At 39.6% G+C, this 22,937-nt stretch overlaps 1 protein-coding gene across 3 annotated transcripts in view; it reads left to right on the top strand.

Annotated features, from left to right (window-relative positions):
• Positions 1 to 22,937, top strand: part of pdgfd (platelet derived growth factor d) — a 180,012-nt gene that overhangs the window by 100,824 nt on the left and 56,251 nt on the right. For all 3 annotated transcript variants that reach the window (XM_060826050.1, XM_060826052.1, XM_060826051.1), the window contains one exon: positions 19,016 to 19,202. In XM_060826050.1, the coding sequence (XP_060682033.1) occupies positions 19,016 to 19,202 (187 nt within the window). The remainder of the gene's footprint in view (positions 1 to 19,015; positions 19,203 to 22,937) is intronic.

The raw sequence follows: 22,937 nt of genomic DNA, 5'->3' as shown, positions 1-22,937 counted from the left end.
CCAAAGCTACCCTGTCTGGATTGGTAGTGGATGATTAAACAGAGGAAGAGAAAGTTTATTGAACATCTCTACAACTGATAATTGAGGAGCTCAACACGTGAGTGAACCACCTTCAGTGAGAACTGCTTTTCTTTCTTGCTGTCTGAGCTCGGCCATTATTTCCCATTAGGGGGAAAGAGCATCTCCCTTTCAGCTCTTAACCACTGCAGTTTCAGTTTTTGCCTCCTTTAGAGTCTTGCATTCAGACAATGGGTCCCCACACAATTCAGCAAACGCATTGATGACTAGTGCTCCAGAAATACTTGTGTGCCTTCTCAGCTACAATACTGGCATCTCTCGAAGAAGAAGAGAAATTGCCAGCTATGTTCTGTTCGCAAAAAGAACAGGAAACATCCAATATAGCAGATCACTGCCCCATTAGTATGCTCTCATTCAACAGCAAAAAGATGGGAAAGGGTCAGCAAAAGTGCTGGCAAGCAGTACTTAAACTGAAATAATAGACCCAGAGATACTTGGGATTCCATAAAGACCACTTCATCTGGATGTTTCTAATCATCATTTTGAAACATTTCGTGGCACATCTTCAGTGCACTGAGACCTGAACCTAGACCTACTGTATCAAAGGTAGGAATGCTACCAAAGTAGTCTCAGTTTAAATATACAGAAATGAGCTGAATTCCAAAGGGAAGTATAGTTGATTTCCTTGATTTGAAAGAAAGCATCTGACTGAGTACATTGTTGAGTAGTCATAATAAAACTGAAAATGGTGAGAGTTGGAGAAAACTCGCCACCAATGTCTATTGGATGCTGCCTGAACTGCTGTGCTTTTTCAGCACCTCTCTAATCTAGACTCTGGTTTCCAGCATCTGCAGTCATTGTTTTTACAAAGAAAAAAGATGTGGCAATGAAACATGGAGAACATGCAAACTTGAGCAAGTAACATTCACACCACATTAGCACCAGGCTATGGCCATCTCCAGCAAGAGAGTCCAATAACCTCACCTTGACATTTAATGATATTACCTTCATTGAATCCTCCACCATCATTATTCCAAGGGTTTTAGTGACAGAAACCTATCTGGATCAACCATGGAAAAACTGTGGCTATAAGAGCAGATGGGAGACTGGGTTTTCTGTAGTGAATTGTCTGCTGATTTCCAAAGCTTCTCTCCTATTTCCAAGACTCACATTAAGAACATGACCCATACTCTCCTCTTGCCTCAATCATTGCTGCTTCAGCTTGAAGATCAACAGGAGAAAGCAGTCTACTTCAAAGGCACCTTCTCTATCACCTTGAACGTTCTCTACCTCCATCACCACACATAATGACTGCTGTGTACAAGATGTACAACAGCACTTTACCAATACTTTTGAAACATCATCTTTTAAACCTCTGCCATGTCTTCAATAGAAGAGCAAAGACAAATGGCATAAAGGAAAAACGCAATCTCCAAGAAGCTTTCAAGGCACACACCATCCTGACTTGGAAATATATTGATGTTCCTTTACTGTCACGGGGTCAGGATTCTGGAACTCCCTTCTAAACAGCACATTGGCTCGACCTGTATCACGTGGACTACAATGGTTTAAGGAGGTGGCTCATTAACACCTTCTGGACAGCATTTATGTTTGGGGAGCAATACTGTCCAAGCTAGCAATGTGTATGTCACAAAAAAGAAAAGACATTGAAAGAGACTTCCAGAGCTGCCCACAATCTGAAACGTTCTTCAATATGCCACTTGCTTGTTGTGTTTGCATTTTGTCATGTGATTTTGGTGGTGATCCTCTTATGTCTCATTGTTTACGCTCCCCACAAGTTTCATAAGGACATTTTAAGTGGGTAACCTTCTTCTCTCTGCCAGTGATTGTGTCTATCCTGATATTGGAAAGCTCAGACACTGGACAGCTGAATCATGGCAATTCCCTGGAAACCTTGCTCAATATTTTTTGACTGTTCACCAGCTACACTTTGAAATGGAAGACCTAATAGCTCACACAGCTTCCTGGGTGATGTGGACAACCTTGAATACAACATGTGCAGTTGATCAGTATGTGTGGGAGGGCAATCAGAGCCACAGACCTCTGTGCCCAATCATTCTGACTGGCCTCTTCAGTGGGAAAGTATACATTATCTAGTAATATTGTACAAATTTGGCATTGGTGATCAGGTGAAGCATTTGTTTACAGTTAACAATGATATTTGACAAGTATCACTCTCAGATCCCTGGAATGAACAAGAGCCAAAAGGAATGCAGCACCCTGGCTCAGTTATTAGCATTGCTGCCTCATAGCACCAGGGACCCATTCAATTCCACACTCAGGCAATGGTGTATGTGGGATTTATATATTCTTCTCATGTCTATATGGATTTCCTCCCAAAGTTCAGGTTAGGTGAATTAGCCATGCTAAATTGCCCAGAGTGTTCAGGCTAGATGGATTAGCCATGGGACATGCATGGATGGGGTGGGTCTGGGTGGGATTCTCATTGGAGGGTCAATGTGGACTTGATTGGCTGTATAGCCTGTTTCCGCATCATAGTGATTTTATGATTCTAACTTGATAGCCAGTGGAAAATCATAGCCACCAGACACAATTGGCAGTAGGCTACAAATGTCTGTGACCTCCTAACAGTTCCCTGAGTCTCTTGAGGTACTGGTATTCATCGTCATGAGAAAGTTGATCTTATACCTGTATTTGTTTTATTGTGTGACGGGTATAGTTTCCTGTGAGCTACACGCACTTTTTAAAATTGCTTTCCTGTAGAACAGTGGATCAATGAAGGAAAGGCTATTGTTGGTGCTGCCCTTGTTCCCCAACTGTTGCTGTTCTTGTTACAACTCATCTTTAGCCTTTTTATCTGAGGTCCAAGGTAAAGCAGCTAAAGCAGCACCCCTGGTAAACTGCTAAATGAGAAGCAGAAAGCAGAGATCAGAAATGCAATCCTCCCATGTAGAGAAAGTTACCTCTGGTAATGGAAATCACTTCCAAAGTTGTGGAGGCACACTGCAGATAAGTGCCATGAGTAAAAATCTATCCCTTAAGCAAGGAGGAAGATGACAGATTTCAGCTCGGATTGGACTTTTTCTTTTGGCCCCTTATTTCTTCAGTTTTCTCAGTTGCTATTGTGCTTCCACATCTATTCCACTGGAGAGTGCTGGGAAACACAAGATAACCCTTACAGCCTCAGTTAAAGTGAAAATGCTCCCTGCTTAAAATATCTGTTGAGTTATCAACATGCAGTCCTTAAATTGACAACCTGCTTCTTGTGGTCACTCATGGGCAGTCAATCACACTGCTGTTAAATGTGGTAGTCAGCAGGTTAGTGTCAGCCCCCAACCCATTGGAAGTTTCAGTGCTTTTACTCATGTACAAGTTCCCAAATACACTTGTGCTTTAAAGTAAAAGTTCCCTCTGTGGGATTGTAAACTCAGCTCAGCATCAAACTCTATTTCTCAGTACTAACACCCGTCACAAGTATGTTCAGAAACTACAGCTGGAATTGTTCAGAATGAAGAGCAGTGGCTTTTTCATTATCATTGTATTGTGTACAGTGATGCATTTGGACTCCAATTATGCTATTGCATCAAATATTTGAAGATATTCAATACTTTACAGAAAGTGCCTTATTAAATGGTCAATAAATGTTTCTAGTGTTATTGGTGTAACCATTAGACTATTATGATGTTGAAAAGTACATAAGCCAGACTTTGAAAGTCTCTACAGACATGTGTTTAACTTTATGTTTCTGAAAGTGATGACTACAGAGATGAGAATCAGATTTCATTACTCTTTTCAAAACATCAGATTAAATAAATAAAATTTATTTTTTTTAAAATGGCCAAACATTTTTGGCTAGATTCAATTGTCATTTGACTGAGAGATAAAGAAGAATGGAAGCTAATTAAAAATGGGTTAGAAATTACATACTTCTGAACACATAATACTCTCCTTTGACTCCCTTCTTTCCATTTGTGTAATGGATATTTTAATTCAATGTAAATTGCACTAAAATAGCACAAAGGAATTTTGGACAATTATATTAAAAAATTGTATGATGACACGCTATTGTTCAAAGCAAAATGATATGGTAGTACTTTCAAATGGTTCACGTTTAATTGAACAGACCTACATTTTTAATTTCTTTACTTATACTCTGTGAACTTAATGATAAATGTTCAGTATATGTTAAGAAGCTAGATATTTCAAATGAAAGTGACTGAATATGCATTTATTACTATATCCAAAGCAGGTGTACTCAACATAGCTTATCTAAAGGGAATAATTGACTAAATTATCTGGGAAGTGCAGTTGTAAATGTGAAACAAATTATCCAAATGTTCATCTCTGCTTTTTTGTATCAGCTTTTGTTAAGTAGATCCTTCAAATTCAAAAGCACTCAGTAAGGGAAGGTTATTTCACAACCATCCTTAACTGCTACTATCTTCTGACACTTGTTTTAATGTTACAATGATGAGAAGCAACCGCTGTTGCCTTCACCCATACTATTAGTATTTTGACAAAGTAGAGGTGAGCCTAATCAGTTTGAATTTCTTGATATAGAAAATGAAGGGTAATCTAATTAAGATCTTTAAAATAATGAAGAGATTTGTTAGAGTAGATACAAATAAACTACTGCCTCTGGTGGGAGAATGCCGCACAATTGGGGCAATGTTAAAATTAGAGCCAAGCTGTACACACAATCAGGCAACTTGGAGAAAGTGAGGATTCAAATGTTGAAGATCAGAGTCAAAAGAATGAAAATCTTTCACCTCCCCCCACCCCCAGTGCACAAGCCTAATTCCTGATGAAAGGCTTATGCCTGAAATGTTGATTCTCCTGCTCTTCGGATGTTGCCTGACCTGCTGTGCTTTTCCAGCATCACACTCTCGACACAATCAGGCAACACTTTTCAAATAGAGAGTTATGGAAATTTAGAATTCCCTCTGGCAAAAGGTTGTCCTTGCAGATTGTGGATCAATTGAAATTTTCCAGACTCAGATCAATGGATTTTTGTTAGGCAGGTGTACCAAATAATGTGGAACAAGATTGAATAGGTGGAGTTGAGATACAATCCCCTGCAAAAACAGACTCGAGAGACTGAATGACTTACTTCTGTCCCTATATTTTGATTTTTTTTCTGACACATATCACAAATAAAGGGTGTGTTCTGTCACAACACCACCCAGAAGAAAGCAGGATCAGGATGCTGAACTGGATGATCAGTTAGGGACACAGTAACTCGATCTGAAAGGGCTGTATTTCTACCAAGTCACAAAGCAACAGGAAGTAGAAGCAGAAGGTGATTATTTGGCCTTTGAAGCTAGTTCATGACTGATCATGCAGTTCAGCTTCCTGATCCTGCTTTCTACTCATGCCCATTGGTCCCTTTAGTCATAAGAACTATATCAAACTCCCTCCTGAAAATATTCAATGTTTTGGCTCCAATTGTTTTCTGTGACCACAGGCTTACCATTCTCTGGGTGAAGAAATGTTTCCTTATCTCAGTCTTAAATGGCCTACTCTGTATCCTTAGACTGTGACCCCTGGTTCTGGACTCCCTGGTCATTGGGAATATCCTTCCTGCATTTACCTATCATTATTTTAAACTCCAGTGTAAAGATCCAGTATCCTCGGTTCTGCCACCCCAGGAAATCAGTCTAGTAAATCTTTGTTTGACTCCCTCCATAGCCAGAACATCCTTCCTCAGATAAAGGAGACTAAAACTACACACCATATTCCAAGTGTGGTCAGGCCAAGGTCCTGTAAAATTGAAGCAGGACATCCCTATTCCTTCACTTGAATCCTTTCACTGTGAAGACCAGTATGCTTACTTTCAGCGCCTGATATACAAGGGCACCCTGGTGTTGTTGCAGCTCCCCTTTTCCCAACCTAATGTGCTTACTGTTTTTACAAACGAAGTAGATAACCTCAAGTTTATCCACATTATGCTCCATCTATCATTCATTTGTTCATTCACTCAACTGCTCTAAGTCACACTGAAACATCCCTTGTCACAGTTCACCCTCCCACCCAGTTTTGTGTCATCTGCAAACAGGAAATGTTGGATATTAGAGACAGAAGCAATTCCCTTCCAATCAGAGTTTTAACATATTGAACTAGCCTCCAGTGTTCAGTAAAGTGGGAGTAAAGTCCTTGGTGCTATTTAATGCTCCACCACCCCTCACCCTCGCCCAAGGCCCACATTCGGCCTGATGTATCAATCTTTCTCTCACCCACAATGAGGAGTTACGCAACTGAACAGCTGGTGCTATTTCGTGACCTTTGTCCTCATCCGTGGTCTCTGTTACTGATTCTTTAATCTTTGGCCTCAGCACTGTCTGTGCTTCTGCAGCCAGTGTGACTGGGATATGGTGTCATCTGCAGATGCACTAACATTTAAGGATGTCTGTTGCCAATAATTTACATCATCAGGACCATACACACATGTACAGGTGAGCATTTTGATGGCCATCTCTGTGTTTATGCTAGCCACTTTACAAAAAATGCACATCGTTCTAAACACTGGGGAAAATTGTATCAAATTGTTCTTTTATTTGTTGATTTGTTTTACAATTGGCACTGTAAGCATTATCTAAGGTGAAAACCAAGTCATTGAAAGTGAATGAATAGCCAGGAAAACAAATGAACAGATGAATTAGAGGCAGAGGTCAGCCATAAGACCCTCTCCAGCCTGCTCTGCCATTCAGTAAGATCAAGGTTGATGTGACTGTGGCCTCAACACCATATTGTCACCTCAGTGATTTTGAACCCCTTATTAGTCAAGAATATCCAACCCTGCCTCAAAATAGATTAAATCTGAGAGATCCAAAGACTTGAGAACCTACTGAGAGAAAAAAAGTTCTCTTTTCCATCTTAAACGGAAGAACTCTTCATTTTAAACTGTGTGCTCTGGTTTTTGACTCGCCTTTAAGGGGAAGCATTGGTTTCAAATCACCTTATAAGATTCTGAGAGAATTTGACATGTCTCAAAAGACCACTATTTATTCTTCTAGACTCCAATGGATTCAGCTCAGCCAGCCCATCCTTTCCTCATAAAATAATTTACCCTCTTGCCCCCACCTCCCCATTTCCAGGTGTCAGTTGAGTGAAACTTCTCTGAACTGCCTCTAACACATTTAGGTTGTTTTTTAACATGAAGAGACCAAAGCTATATACTGTACATTGAATGTGGCCTCAGCAGAGTTCTATACAACTGCCATAAAACATTCCTCTTTTTATATTCCATTCCCTTGCAATAAATGGCAATATTCCATTTGACTTGCAAATTAGTTGAGGTACTTGCGTACTAATGTTGTGATTCATGTGCCAGAACATACATATCCCACTCAGAGCTCTGAAATCTGTATCTATTTAAATAATGCACTGTTTTTTTATTCTTCCTGCCAAAATGTACAATTCCACATGTTTCTGCATTATACTGCATCTGCCAAATGTTTGTCTGCTTATTAAATCTATCTATATCCATTTGTAGATTCCTTATGTCATCAACACAACTTGCTTTCCTCCCTAACTTTGTGTCATCAGCATTTCATTCTGTAGTGTGTAGTCTAGGGTATAGAGTTTACTTATTAGTTAACTGATGAACAAAGTGCATTGAATGCCTTCCTCACTATTGTATGCTCAACCCTGGTCCAATTGAGAACCAAGGCCTCTTTAGCATACATATGGTGAACTGAAAGTGTAAAATGGGAAGACATAGTTTCAGGAGGCACAAAAGGGCAATCGATCTAAAAGAATGTTGCGGAGCTCAAAGTGGCAATACCCATAGTATTCCCATGGAAATGTGAGATGCCTCTGAAGCTAACACACCCACATATGCTCACACACTCATGGGTAACTCATTTTACAGAGTTTACAATGGAGTGATCATTGTATTCATTGATCATCCTGCTATTAAATTGACATATTTTTATACCTTAGAAATTTCACTATCCTGAGTAACGTTCAAAAATTCCAAGTGAGTGAAAAAATCATAGAAGATGAAAGCAGTGAAGTTAGTTTGAAGAACATTGGCTCAAGCCGATAACAGACCTTCTTGACCTGCAATCTTCTTCCTGACCTCTCTGCCCCCACTCCCTCTCTGGCCTATCACCCTCACCTTAACCTCCTTCCACCTATCGCATTCCCAACGCCCCTCCCCCAAGTCCCTCCACCCTACATTTTTTTCTTAGCCTGCTTGGCACACACTCCTCATTTCTGAAGAAGGGCTTATGCCCGAAACGTTGATTCCCCTGCTCCTTTGATGTTGCCTGATCTGCTGCGCTTTTCCAGCAACACATTTTTCAGCACTGATCTCCAGCATCTGCAGTCTTCACTTTCTCCAAGCTGATAACACACTACATCTCAGCTGCAGTGACAGGACATGTTGAGAAACTATTTCAGAAATGGAATAAGGCTGATGATGTAATTACTGATCTTTTATCTTTTCTCCAATGGAATGTTGGCTTACTTCAATAGACCCCATTTTCCTGTTTACAGAAAGAACAAGAATCACACTGTTTGCTCTTTTCAGCATATTCATTAAATTGTCTACAATTACTAACAAATATAATTTCCTGTTATTGATGCCTGCCAGAAAACAGTACAAGAAAAGAACTGAAGAGAATCTGGAAACTCGTCATCTTAAGAACACTGTGTCTACATGATTTTACTGTAGGAAAATACAAAACGTGCCATTACAGCGATCAAAATATAAAAACTAAGAGCAGGAATTGGCTCTTCAACCCTTCAAGCCTGCTCCACCATTCAATATGATCATGGTTCTCTAGAACAACGCCATATTCCCACTTTATCTACATACTCCTTGATACCTTTAAATCTCTGAAAATGTATCTATGTTTGTCTTGAATACATTGAGTGACCTGGCCTCCAGAACCTTCTGTCATAGTGAATTCTATAGATTGACCACCCTCTGAAATAAGACATGTTTCTCATTTCCACATTTTTCCACATCTTCTATTATATGACCATTTAATTGATATTCTGGTTGGTAACCTTTAATTAATAACCTTTCTGGCTTTCATTCTAAAGTGTTAAACATCACAATTATCCGTGTTATACTACATTTGCCAGATATTTGCTCACACACTAACCATGTTTAGATTACCCTGAAGCCTCCTTGCATCATCCTCACAACTCACAATCCCATCTAGTTTAGCAAACTTGGAAATATTTCATTTGGTTCCCTCATTCAAGTAATTTATAAATGGAGTCCAAGAACAGAACCTTATGACACAGCACTAGACACAGCTTAGCTTTCAAAAAAAGACTCAGTTATTACCACCCTGTTTCTTGTCTATGAACCAATTCTCAATCCATGCTGGTTTCAATATATAGGTCCTTATAATAGCATTTTATGATCTATACAAATATTTTAAAATTTGAGTATATGATTTCAGGAGGAGAAAATACAGGCACATTCAATTGCTCTCCTAATCACTCTGACATAGCTGATTGCTAAATGTGACCTTTAGATGCACATCAACATCACAGAAATAGAGTAGGGCACATTTTAAGCAGGCAGTTCTTTGATTTAATTGAAAATACTTTTTTACTTAAAAAAAAGACTTTGATTCTTGACAATAATTAGATGTTCTTCTTTTGCCCTGTCTTTTGGAATGCAATATGTGCATGCACTTTGAATGTTATCCTGTGGTGGGACATTAAATATTTATTTGTGCTATACAATCTGCCATAGCCTGTCACTTATTCTCTGCCTACTTTTCAACAAACTATTATTAATGTTTATGTTTTTCTTTGGGAATGTGCATGCAAGCTTCTTGTAATTTTTCACTAGTAACAGACAGCGGTTATGCTGTGACTGGTTGGACTTTGAAAGCAGATTCATTGCTAATGCCTTCTTGACCCATGTGGACAGCTCAGTATGACAAGGTCTTCATGCACGGCAACACAGGAGAAAATATGACAATGCATAAATTATATTCATTTCTGAGTTCCTGACTGCCTTCAGATATTGGGAAAGTGCAGATGAATATTCATCCCAATTAATTTTAACATTAGCTAAAATTAGTCAGGATAAATATTCATGTGCATTTTTCCAATATCTGAAGGTGGACAGAAACCCACAAATGAATTAGTTAATTAGTTAAGATTTGAATAATTAATTCCCCTATATTCCCCATTTAGATGGAATCTTTCAATGTATATTTTAAGCATGTTGATTTTATTCTGCTTAAAATTAAAATGTACTTTGACATCAAAGACAGCTAATTCTCACAGGCTGCTCTGAAGGACACTGTCGCTAAAAGTGAATATATTTGGATGTGAATACTATTAGGTGACGATATACTATTTTACATACATCCAGACTAACAGTGTAAAATGCAGCACTAATTTAAAGACAGAAAAACTGCATGTGTATCCCTCCTTCATCCTCATTTTTAACAGAAGTTACATTGCCTCAAACTAACATATATCAATCTTCCATTAAGTCGATTGCTGGTTCGACTTGTATTCGATAAAATCAATGAATGGAGTAATTGGTGTCCACATTGGAAAAAAGCTTAATTTTATTGTTTGAAGCTTATAGAATCTGCTATCTATTTCAAAAACAATTTAATATCCACATTTCTTTAGCATATCAAATTAGAGACTTAGAAAATGAGATTGTACTTGAGATTGCATAAATATTCGCAATAGAAATGAAATTTCATTTAAAAAGAATAAAAGCATAGTTATTGCTTAAACTTCTAACATTACACAAGGACATTTCATGCCTTGATGTTTCGTGGTGTAAGGTCCCACTTTGGGAAGGCAGGCGAGAGGAGGAGACTCCTAAAGAAACAGGCCTCAGAGACTGGAAGCAGGCACCATTGGAATTTAATATTGGGTGTATGAAATTCTGGGAGATGTAGTTGCACTAAATTGAAGAACAGTAAGTTAATTGGTAGAGTGGAAGTAAAGGACAAGTAAATGAAGTCACAATTAAGGATAGATTGCACATTGAATGCACAGAGAATGTTTAATTCACTTAGGGAGCTATAGGCACAATTTTTGTTGTGGAAACATGGTGTTGTGGCAATAATGCAGTCATGACTTAAGGAAGAGCACATCTGGGTGTTAAAACTCCTGACTACAATGTTTTCAGAAAAGATAGGAAAGGAGAAGAAGTTATGCAGCAGTATTTTAAGTTAAGGACAGCATAGAATCCCTACAGTGTGGAAACAGGCCCCACACTGACCCTCCAAAGAGTAAGTCAGCCAGGCGCATTCCCCTGCCCTATTATTCTATATTTACCCCGGACTAATACACCTAACGTACACATCCCTGAACACTGTGGACAATTTAGCATGGCCAATTCACCTAATCTGCTCATCTTTGGATTGTGGGAGGAAACCGGAGCACCTGGAGGAAACCCACACAGACACTGTAAGAATGTGCAAACTCCACACAGGCAGTCACTAAGGCTGGAATCAAACTCAGGTTGCTGGTACTGTGAGGCAGCAGTGCTGACCACTGAGCCACCGAGCCATAGAAGGTTCAAGAACAGAGCTAAGGAATAAGAAGGGTGCAGTTACAATGCTCGATGCAATACTTAGACCACCAAGTGGGAGAAAGGACATAGAATAACAACTCTGCTCAGAAATTATGGAGAGATGTAAATTTTGGAGACTATTTATAATGGGAGACTTTAATGAACTGTGTATCAACTGGGATAATATTAGAGGCAGTGGCACCACGTTAGTCAACCTCCAGTCTTTCGGCACCTCACTATTGGAGATACAAATATCCCAGTAAAAGCCCAGCAATCACTTCCCTAGCTTCCCACAGAGTTCTAGGGTACATCTGATCAGGTCCTGGGGATTTATCCACTTTTATGCACTTCAAGGCATCCAGCACTTCCTCCTCTGTAACATGGACAATTTTCAAGATGTCACCATCTATTTCCCTACATTTTGTATCTTCCATGTGCTTTTCCGCAGTACTGATGCAAAGTATTCTGCCCCATCTCCTGCGGCTCCACACAAAGACTGCTTTGCTGATCTTTGAGGGGCCCTATTCTCTCCCTAGTTACCCTTTTGTCAATGTATTTTTTAAAAACCCTTTGGATTCTCTTTAACTCTATTTGTCAAAGCTATCTCATGTCCCCTTTTGCCCTCTCTCTTAAGTATACTCCTATTGCCTTTATATTCTTCTAAGGATGCCTTTATATTCTTCTAAGGATTCACTCGATCTGTACTGTCTATACCTGACACATGCTTCCTTCTTTCACTTAAACAATGCCTCAATCTTTTTAGTCATTCAGCATTTCCTATGCCTACCAGCCTTTCTTTTCACCCTGACAAGAATATACTTTCTCTGGATTCTCATTATCTCATTTCTGAAGGCTTCCCATTTTCCAGCCATCACTTTACCTGTGAACATCTGCGCCCAATTAGCTTTTGAAAGTTCTTGCCTAATACCATCAAAATTAGCCTTCCTCCAATTTAGAACTTCAACTTTTAGATCTGATCTGTCCTTTTCCATCACTATTTTAAAACTAATAGAATTATAATCGCTGGCCCCAAAGTGCCCACTGACACCTCAGTCACCTGCCCTGCCGTATTTCCTAAGAGTAGGTCAAGCTTTGCACCTTCTCTTGTAGGTACATCCACATACTGAATTAGAAAATTGTCTTGTATACACTTAACAAATTGCTCTCCATCTAAATCCTTAACACTATGGCTGTGCCAGTCTATGTTTGGAAAGTTAAAATACCCTACTATAACCACCCTATTATTCTTACAGATAGCCGAAATCTCCTTACATATTTGTTTCTCAATTTCCCTCTGACTATTAGGGGGTCTATAATACATTCCCAATAAGATGATCATCCCTTCCTTACTTCTCAGTTCCACCCAAATAACTTCCCTGGATGTATTTCTGGGAATATCCTTCCTCAGTACAGCTGTAATGCTATCCCTGATCAAAAATGCCACTCCCCCTCCTCTATTGCCTCCCTTTCTGTCCTTTCTGTAGCATTTGTATTCTGGAACATTCAACTGCCAGTCCTGCCCATCCCTGAGCCATGTTTCTGTAATTGCTATGGTATCCCAGTCACATGTTCCTAGCCATACCCTGAGTTCACCTACCTTCCCTGTTAGGCCTCTTGTATTGAAATCAATGCAGTTTAATTTGTCAGTCCTACCTTGTTCTCTGCTTGCCCTGACTGTATGACTCGCCTTTGTTCTCAACTGTAGCAGTCTCAAAATTGGAGGTGTAGTAGACAGCGATTACCTCAAATTACAATGGGATCTTGATCAGATGGGCCAATGGGCTGAGAAGTGGCAGATGGAGTTTAATTTAGATAAATATGAGATGTTGAATTTTGGGAAAACAAATCTTAGCAAGACGTATACACTTAATGGTAAGGTCCTCGGGAATGTTGCTGAACAAAGAGACCTTGGAGTGCAGGTTCATAGTGCCTTGAAAGTGGAGTCGCAGGTAGATAGGATAGTGAAGAATGTATTTGGTACACTTTCCTTTATTGGTCAGAGTATTGAATACTGGAGTTTAGGAGGTCATGTTGCGGCTGTACAGGACATTGGTTAGGCCACTTTTGGAATATTGCATGCAATTCTGGTCTCCTTGCTATTGGAAAGATGTTGTGAAACTTGAAAGGGTTCAGAAAAGATTTACAAGGATGTTGCCAGCGTTGGAGGATTTGAGTTATAGGAACAGGTTAAATAGGCTAGGGGTATTTTCCCTGGAGCGTCGGAGGCCGAGGGGTGACATTATAGAGGTTTATAAAATCATGACAGGCATGGATAGGATAAATAGACAAAGTCTTTCCTCTGGAGTGGGGGAGTCCAGAACTAGTGCGTAGGTTTAGGGTGAGAGGGGAAAGATATAAAAGAGACTTACGTGTCAACCTTTTCACTCAGAGGATGGTACGTGTATGGAATGAGCTGCCAGAGGAAATGATGGAAGTTAGTACAATTGCAACATTTAAAAGGCATCTAGATGGGAGTATGAATAGGAAAGGTTTGGAGGGATATGGGCCAGGTGCTGACAGGTGATACTAGATTGGGTTGGGAGAACTGGTCAGTATGGACGAGTTGGATCGAAGGTTCTGTTTCCGTGCTGTACATCTCTATCACTCTATAGCTCAGTATCACACAGCAGTTTGTGTTCAGTCCAACAAGATGGTATGCATTGCTAGCACTGGTTCTTGGAAATAAGGTGGGCTGTTCAGATCAAATGACAGTTGATATCATTTAGCGAACATTGATCACTTTATCATAAGGTTTAGGATGATGGTAGAAAATGAAGAATAAGCAACTTCACACTCATCCCAATGTGATTGACTCTTAAACAACCTTGAAATGGTCAGGCAAGCCATTAAGTTGTATCGACTGCTGGAAGGGGATGCACCTGGATGGATTATTTGGCATCCATTAAGGCTGCAGAAATAACAACAAACACGGCACTGCCAACACTGAGAGGCATTCCTTACCAGCATACTGCCAAAATTAGCAGAACTGTCACACAGACAAGTCAAGCATCAGCTTGACATGGTCATGGTTACAGGATCATACCTTACAGACAATACCCCAGACAACACCATCGCCATCCCTGGATATGTGCTGTCCCACCAGCAGGACAGATATCTTATAGCAACAAGTCAAACATGCACAAGGTAACCTTCCCTCAGCTGATGAATCAGTACTCCTCTGTGTTGGATAAAGCACTAAGGGTGGCAAGGGCACAAAATGTATTCTTGAGTGTCAGGATTTCAGTGCCCATCACCAAATGTGGCTTGGCAAGTGGTCAGTTCCTAAAGGACATAGCTGCCAGAGTAAGCCTGCAGCAGGTGGTGGGGGAACCAACAAGAAGGAACAAATATACATGACCTCATACTTATAATCTGCTATCTTCAGATGTATCTGTCCAAGACAGCATCTGTAAGACTGGTCATTGCACAGTCCTTGTGGACATCAAGTCCCACCTTCAATAGTATGGCACAAACACCTTGCTAAATGGGAGAAAGTGAGGACTGCAGATGCTGGAGATCAAAATGGAGAGTGTTGTGCTGGAAAAGCATAGCAGGTCAGGCAGCATCTGAGGAGCAGGAGAATTGATGTTTTGGGCAAAAGCCCTTCATCATGCTAAATGGGACAGGATCCAATAGGACTGGGCATTGATGAGGTGTTATGGGCCATCAGCAGCAGCAGAATCATACACCAACACAATCTGCAGCTTCATGGTCCAATATATCCCCTATTCAACCATTACAATCCAATCAGAGGATCGACCCTGGTTCAATGGAAAGTGCAGGAGGGCATATCAGGAGCAGCACCATATATACCTAAAAATGAGTTGTCAACCTGGTAAAATTACAAAACAGAACTACTTGCACAGATGAGATCTAAGCTCTCCAGACCTGTAACATCCAATTATGAATGGTGGGAGGCAATTAAACAACTCAGTGGAAGACATGTCCCAATAAATATTACAATCCTCAAATACGGTGAAAGGCCAACTCATTTGTGCAAAAGATAAGGCTAAAGCATTTGGATCAGAAGTGTTTGAGTAGATCTTCCAACTCAGCCTCATCCAAAGATTCTCAGCATCACAAATACCAGTCTTCAGCCAATTCAATTCACTCCACACAATATCATGAAATGACTGGAGGCACAGCTATGGGCTCTGACAACATTCTGGCAATAGTACTGAAGGCTTGTGTTCCAGAACTTGCCACTCCTCTCTACAGGTTCTTCCAGTACAATTACAACAACTGGCATCTGCCCAACAATATGGAAAATGGACCTGGATGTCCACTATACAAAAAGGGCACATACAATGTGGCTAATTACTGACCTCTGTTTATTCTTGACCATCAGTAAAGAGATGGAAGGTGTCATCAACAGTGCTATCAAGCAGTACCTGCTCAGCAATAAACTGCTCAATGATACCCAGTTTGGGAATCGCCAAGGCTCCTGGTTCAAACAAGGACAGAAAAGCTGAAATCCAGAGGTGTGACAGTCCTTGACATCAAGGATGCATTCAATCAAGTGTGGTATCAAGGAACCCAAGCAGATATAGAGTTAATGGGTATCAGGGGGAAAAAAACTCTCTGCTGGAGTCATATCTAGCACATAGGAAGATGTTTGTGATTGTGGGAGGTCAGTCATCTCAGCTTCATGATATCTGAGCTAGACTTTCTCAGGTAGTGTCCTAAGCCCAACCATCTTCAACTACTTTGGTCATGACCTTCTCTCCATCATAAAGTCAGAAATGGGAATATTCACTTATTATGTTAAGTACAATGTTAAACACTGTTCATGACTCCTGATATTCTGAAAAAGTCCATGTTCAAATGCTGCAAGACCTGGACAATTTCCAGGTTTGGTCTGAAACGTGGCAGGTATTATTCACACCACACAGTTTCAGGCAATTACCATCATGAACAAGGGTGAATTGAACCATCTTCCCATGACATTCAATGGCATTACTCTCACTGAATCACCCACTATCACCATGGGACCAGAGATGGAACTGGAATAGCCTTACAGACATTATAGTTACCAGAGAGCAGGCCAGAGGCTAGGAATCCTGCACTGATTTAAGTGCCCAGAGCTTCTGCCTAAAAGACAGAAGTCAGGGGTGTAATGGAATACTTCCCATTTGCCTGAATGAATGCAGCTCCAACAACACACAACTTATAAGGAAGACTCTTAGGAAGTTGGCTGCACTGAGGTATTATAGCTCAGAGGAACATTGGTTAGGTTGAGGTTTGTTTCTGGAGCAGAAGAGGTTGAAAGAAAGTTTCGTTCAGACCAGGAAACATCCTTTCCACATTCACATAATCTGCAGGATCTTGCATGTTTCAATTAATTTGCCTCTTATTTTAAACTCCATTTGATACAACCCAACCTGTCCTTTCCTCATAACACAAGACCCATTTCTTGTATTAATCATGTTAACCTTTGTGGAACTACATCAGATGAATTTCAATAATTCCTTTAATAAGGTGACCAATACTGTCTGCAATATTGTAGAAATGGTCTCAGCAGTATCATACATAAGTGAGGCATAACAGTCCTAACATATGTATTCAATTCCCCTTACAATGAACATTAACTATTAGCTTTCCTAATTACTTACTGTACTTGCAAACTATCATTTTGTGATTAAAGCACTAGGCTACTCAGGTCCCTGGAATCTCACAGCTCTCAATCTTTCATGATTTAGGTAATCTGCTTTTTTATTCCTGGCAAAATGAACACTACTACATTTCCCTGCAATATACTCCATTTGCTTGATCTTTCTGCATTCACTTAACCTCCTTATACCATCTTTGCAACTTAATTTCCTGCCTACATTGTGTCATCAGCAACTTTAGCAATCATACCTACAGTCCCTTCAACCGAGCTATTTAAATAATTTGTAAACAATTGAGGTCCCAGTACCGATTCCTAAGCACAAAGAACAAAGAGAACAATGAACAATACGGCACAAGTACAAGTCCTTCAGCCCTCTAAGCCTGTGCGATACATTTTGTCCTTCCATACTAAAACTCTCTTCACTTACAGGATCCTTTTCTCTCTATTCCTTTCATATTCATGTGTTTGTTCAGGTTTTTCTTGAATGCTGCTATTATGTCTGCGCTCACCACTCCTTTGGCAGCATGTTCCACATACTCACCACCTTTTGTGTGAGTGCACACCACTCATTGCTTCTGGTCAAGTAGAAGAAGATTTATTATTCTCTGTTTCCTGTGAACCAGTCAATTTTCTATCTATACCAATATGTTACCTCCTACACCAAGTCCATTCCTTATCAGCTGCAGACATAAGTGTTTTCCTGTACACTATATTTTTCCTATATTTCTAGTAAGAAGCATTTCCCATTTAAGAATATATAAGATTTTTCTTTCAAATTGACATAATCCACTTGAGAAAATTCACTGATTCTCAAACTCCATTATTTCAGGAGTCATTACAAAAGTCAAAAGTTTAATCAAAGTACTCAAATTCCCCAATGCATCTGTCTAATGAACTCAGATTAATGATAAACAAGGATCAGGTTTCTGTACTTAACAAAAACTCACAGCGAGTTACATTCATGTATGGAGCCCATGAAGTTGACAATTGGTCAGAATCCTCTCAACATCGTACCCATTTTCAGGTTCCTTCCAATTGAAGATAAGCAGGGAACCCACATTGACCTGTTCATGGTGATATTAATATCCCTAAAAAGTTATTTGATTCTAATTAAGATCCCTAAAAAAGCCCCTTTAATCCATAATGCTGGTTTCCCAGCCAGGGATTATGTTCCGTGATACAACAGCTATTCACCAAGATTACTTCTGTCAATCTGACAACCGAGGCAGCTTTGAACAGTTACAATGAAGAGCTCATTCCATGATACAGATGATTGCACTCGTTATATGAATTACCTGTCCTATCCTCCTGACAATCTGGACCCTCTTCAAGTTGGAGGAATCATAGTTCCTCAGTCTATTTCACCAAACCTGATTTGTTGGAGACATTTTGCTCTTCCCATCATCTTTAGGAATGCTGGCCTCCCTGCAGCCCCATGGATCTTATACTGAGATCTTCAGGTAAGTGTATAAGACCCGAAGAGCAATGTTCCAAGATCTCTGTTCCACTGGATGCTGCAGCCTGAAAAACTCAAGAGCTGGTGAATCATTGTAACCCAAGCTTTGTTTTGGGGGTGATGGGAAACAGCAATCATAACTCAGTCCAACTCTATCCTTCCTTGACATAGACACAAACCAATTTACCATCAGGTTTGACAGGATGGGAAATTTGGCTGCTTTCTTTTCTCTATCTCAATGGACTGCTAAAGTCCATTGCTAACCCACCTAAGATCAGGGGGCTGAATATAGATCAGTGATCAAAGGTGGGATCATTTTTGGCCGTATTACTCAGTACTGTATTCAATGTATACTGTATTTACCCACAGAATCTACAAGGAAGTTCATTAATTAGGAAAGTAACTACTAGTTTTTGCACTTTCTGTTATTTAGGTATGACTTTGTAGAGGTGGAAGACATCTCTGACACAAACAGAATTATTCGTGGAAGGTGGTGTGGGAATAAAGAAGTTCCCCCAAAACTTATATCGAAAAGCAATAGACTAAGGATAACCTTTAAATCGGATGAATATTTTGTGGCCAAGCCTGGATTTCGCATTTATTACTCTCCAGTGGATGTGGTAAGTAATAGCCATTAGTAAATTTGTTACTTCAGATCACAGTTATGAATCTTATTTTCATCAGTGAGCCCTTCACTTCACAATTTGATTGCATGATATAGTTAAGATGAATGCTGTGGCGATACTGTTAATTTGATTATTCTACTGCAGTCTGATGCTCAAATGCTTCATATGGTAATATCATTCCAAAGGTATCCCATATAAACCATCCAGAGAAAACATTACAAATCAAAGTAATCTGTCTGTTCTTAATACTGTTAAAAAATTACCCATTCTCTCCTAATTCATTCTGAATCTGTTTGGCAATACATAAAAATCACAATATTGCATTTGTCTAGGATGGGGTTTAGAATTATTTTGTCTGTAATACGAAATGTGGAAGTATTTCATTTAAGAAAATCAAACAAAATTGATGAGTTGGAAGTATTCTGTCTTCAGAAGGCTGGGTGTAAAGTTTGAGAGAGTGGAAATAGAAATATTTTCTCAGAGAAAAATTAAAGGATTCAGATCGAAGAGGGTGGACGTTTGAAGAAAGGGGGTAGAAGGACTGTTTAAAGGAAATAGAAATATGAAGTATAGAAAATTTCTGTCTTTCTGTTGTCCTAACACTGCTAACTGGTGATGTTTCGCTTCACAACAAATGTTAAAATTAACCTTGAAAGTATTTAAACCTCATGATTTTCTATGGCAGTAATTCCCAAAACCAATCAAGTTCTTATTGGGCAGAATTGTGTCTTCTTTAAAGATCAATCCTGGTCCTGTTCTAGCTGCTGGCATGACCACCAAGATCTTCTCAGAGACAGCTAATTAAGAACCATCTCCAGGTGTACTATCTAATTGAGGAAGACAAGTGGGTTCCTTTGATCCACCACCTCATCTTAGAACCTGTGTCATTGTAAGGGGCAGCAGCCACACCAGCACAAGTGGTTACTGCTGCTGTAAGAGACAAGTGGACCATCGCATCTATGTTCTGGTGTCCTCTGAAGAGGTGTCAAATCTATTTCAATGAATGGGTCCCCATCTGCAAGTGTGACCCATTGCATCTCCAATTTGACCTCAAAGAACATTGAAGATATGTTAATGATGCACAATTCTACTGCATAAACTTTTCCATTGACCCTCTAATCTGTTGCTAAATTAACTGATCGCTCAGCCAACACCAGTACAGGATGAGCAGCAATTTGGTGCATAATTAAATAATTATGAAGACTAAAGAATTATGAAGACTTATTGTTCCCTGCTCCAAACTCTATATGTAGGGACCTACTCAATCTAAACTCCATCACAAATGTCTGAGATTAAATTAGACAGTTTTCACCCCTGAGATCATGATTGACACGAAGATGAGCTTTCAATTATATCACATCATCTCTGTAACATGTCTAACTGCGCCCTGCCTTTTATGTATTATTGTGCAGATTTGAAAAGAAAATGGTTTATTACTTTAAAGGCACAAAATAGATGTGTGTTGTTGATTGATACAAAAATTGATTATCAACTTTATCTGCTATTTATAGAAAATAAGAATATTAATTGACAAAGCAGGTCTACATTTATCAGATATTAGTAGTATCATTTTTAAAATTGGAATAAAGATAAAACCTATATTTCACCTTTTATGAGGAGCGAGGTCACTGCAATTGTCTATTCCCCTCTTTCCTATGGGCTAGATTGAGAGTTAAAATGTGGTTTTGGGGCAAGTCAGGGAACCATGTACTGAGGGTTTCAGACGTCCATGCAGGCTTGTCTAAGTATGATGCAGACAAGTCTGAGTTGACGGTCTCCATTGCAAGTTAATGAGAGGACAAGTGAATGGAGCTAACAGCCTGAGAAATGAGAATCCTACGGGATAACGGATGCCAAGCACTTCAGGAAAAGATTTGTTCTTCTCCAGAAGAAAAGGTATCAAGGTTTCTCATAGGATATCTCTTGAAATACACAGGAATTTATGGAGAAGGTTAGCTTTGTAAATATAGAGGTTTAAATCACTTCATAGATATATCCATGGGTCTTTTTGAAAAGTAAAATATGTTAATCAAATGCATTTCTCATGCAAAGAGCAACAAAAAATGTCAAACATACCATCCACGTTCCTCAGAATAATTACCTTGAAAAATGAATGTATGTCATGCTGCATGTCTTGGGTGAGCAAAACCAGTGACTTATACAGTGAGAGTGTTTACAACTAGCATTAACTGCTGTCAACTTGTTTATGCTTTCTCATTTGATCCTGACACATGAAATAAGCAGGCAGTATTTTGTTGTAACAAGGAAATGCTAATGCTAAAATAATAGACGTTCTTCTCTGTAAGAAGATTGATTTATTAGAGTTTACAGAGAAGAATTTACTTATTTTATTTGCTTATCAAATTATTTATATCATGTCTTGAATACTAGATGTTGTTCCAAGACATTTCACAGGGCACAAAATTCAACACCAAATCCATAAGGTGATATGTATTAGGATACTTGATCAAATGCTTGGCCAAACATTTAGGAGTATTTTAGGAAAAAGAGGAGGGATTTAGGCAATCCAGAGCTTAGGACCAAGACACCGAAGGCAATGGCAGCAATTGTGGAACTATTAGCACGGGCAAAAATTAGAATCGGGAAGGTTAAATATGGGAGGCAAGCTGGGCATGTGTGAGAATAAAAATGTTCATAGGCATAGACAAAGGCAAGACGGAGGCTATCGATATCACAGAAGTGGAAATAGAGAGTTTTAATGATGGTGTGGCTATGTGGTAGCCCATCTCAAGGCACCATAGCTACTGAAGCTGTGCTCCAGCACCTACAAGGCACAAATCAGGAATGTGATGGAGTACTCTCCACTAGCCTTGATGAATGCAGCTCCAAAGCCATTCAAAAAGTTAAACATATCCAGGACAAAGCAGCCCACTTGACGATAAGCCATCCATACCTGCAACATTCATTCCCTCCAACACTGACGAATAATGGCAGCAATGTGTACCACCTCTAAGATGCTCTGCAGCAACTCACTATAATTCCTCCAGCAGCACCTTCCAAACTCATGACATCCACCACCTAGAAGGACAAGGACAGAAGGTGCATAGGAACATCACAACCTGCAAGTTCCTCCTAATGTCTCATCCTTATATTACTGTCTCTTTACTAACACTGGGTCAATATCTGCAACTTTTACTTTATTTTTCATGGGATATAGGTGTCACTGTTTGGACCAGCATTTATTACCTATCTCTAATTGCTCATTGAACTGAGTAGCTTCCTAGATGCATTCACTTGAGGATCACCCACATTGCTGTAGGTCTGTGGTCTCATGTAGGCCAGAGCAGGTAAGGACAACAGATATCCTTTCCTAAAGGACAATTTTTTAAATTGACATTCAGCAATGGCTATATTGTTGCCATTAAGATACTTTACTTTTATTTCCAGATTTTTGCTCTACTGAATTCAAATTTTACCATCTGTCATGGTTAGATTTGAATCCATTTGAATACATAACACCAGAGCATCAGCCTGGGTCTCTGGAACACTAATCCATTGACATTAACACTGCATCACCACCTCCCATTTCCTAACAGCATGGACTGAGGTAGTTCAAGAAGAGGACCTACTGCTATTTTCTCAAGTGCAATTAGTACTGGGGAGAAAAGTGAAGACGTGGCCAAAAATGCCTATGTCACACAGATTAATTAAAAAGAACTCTCTGGTTCAGTCTCTGACAGGTATGAGGGAGACAGATGTAACTCAGGA

Source organism: Hemiscyllium ocellatum, chromosome 6 (genome assembly GCF_020745735.1).
Source record: "Hemiscyllium ocellatum isolate sHemOce1 chromosome 6, sHemOce1.pat.X.cur, whole genome shotgun sequence".
Classification (NCBI taxonomy): Eukaryota; Metazoa; Chordata; class Chondrichthyes; order Orectolobiformes; family Hemiscylliidae; genus Hemiscyllium; species Hemiscyllium ocellatum.
This window is presented reverse-complemented; position numbering and strand designations above follow the sequence as displayed.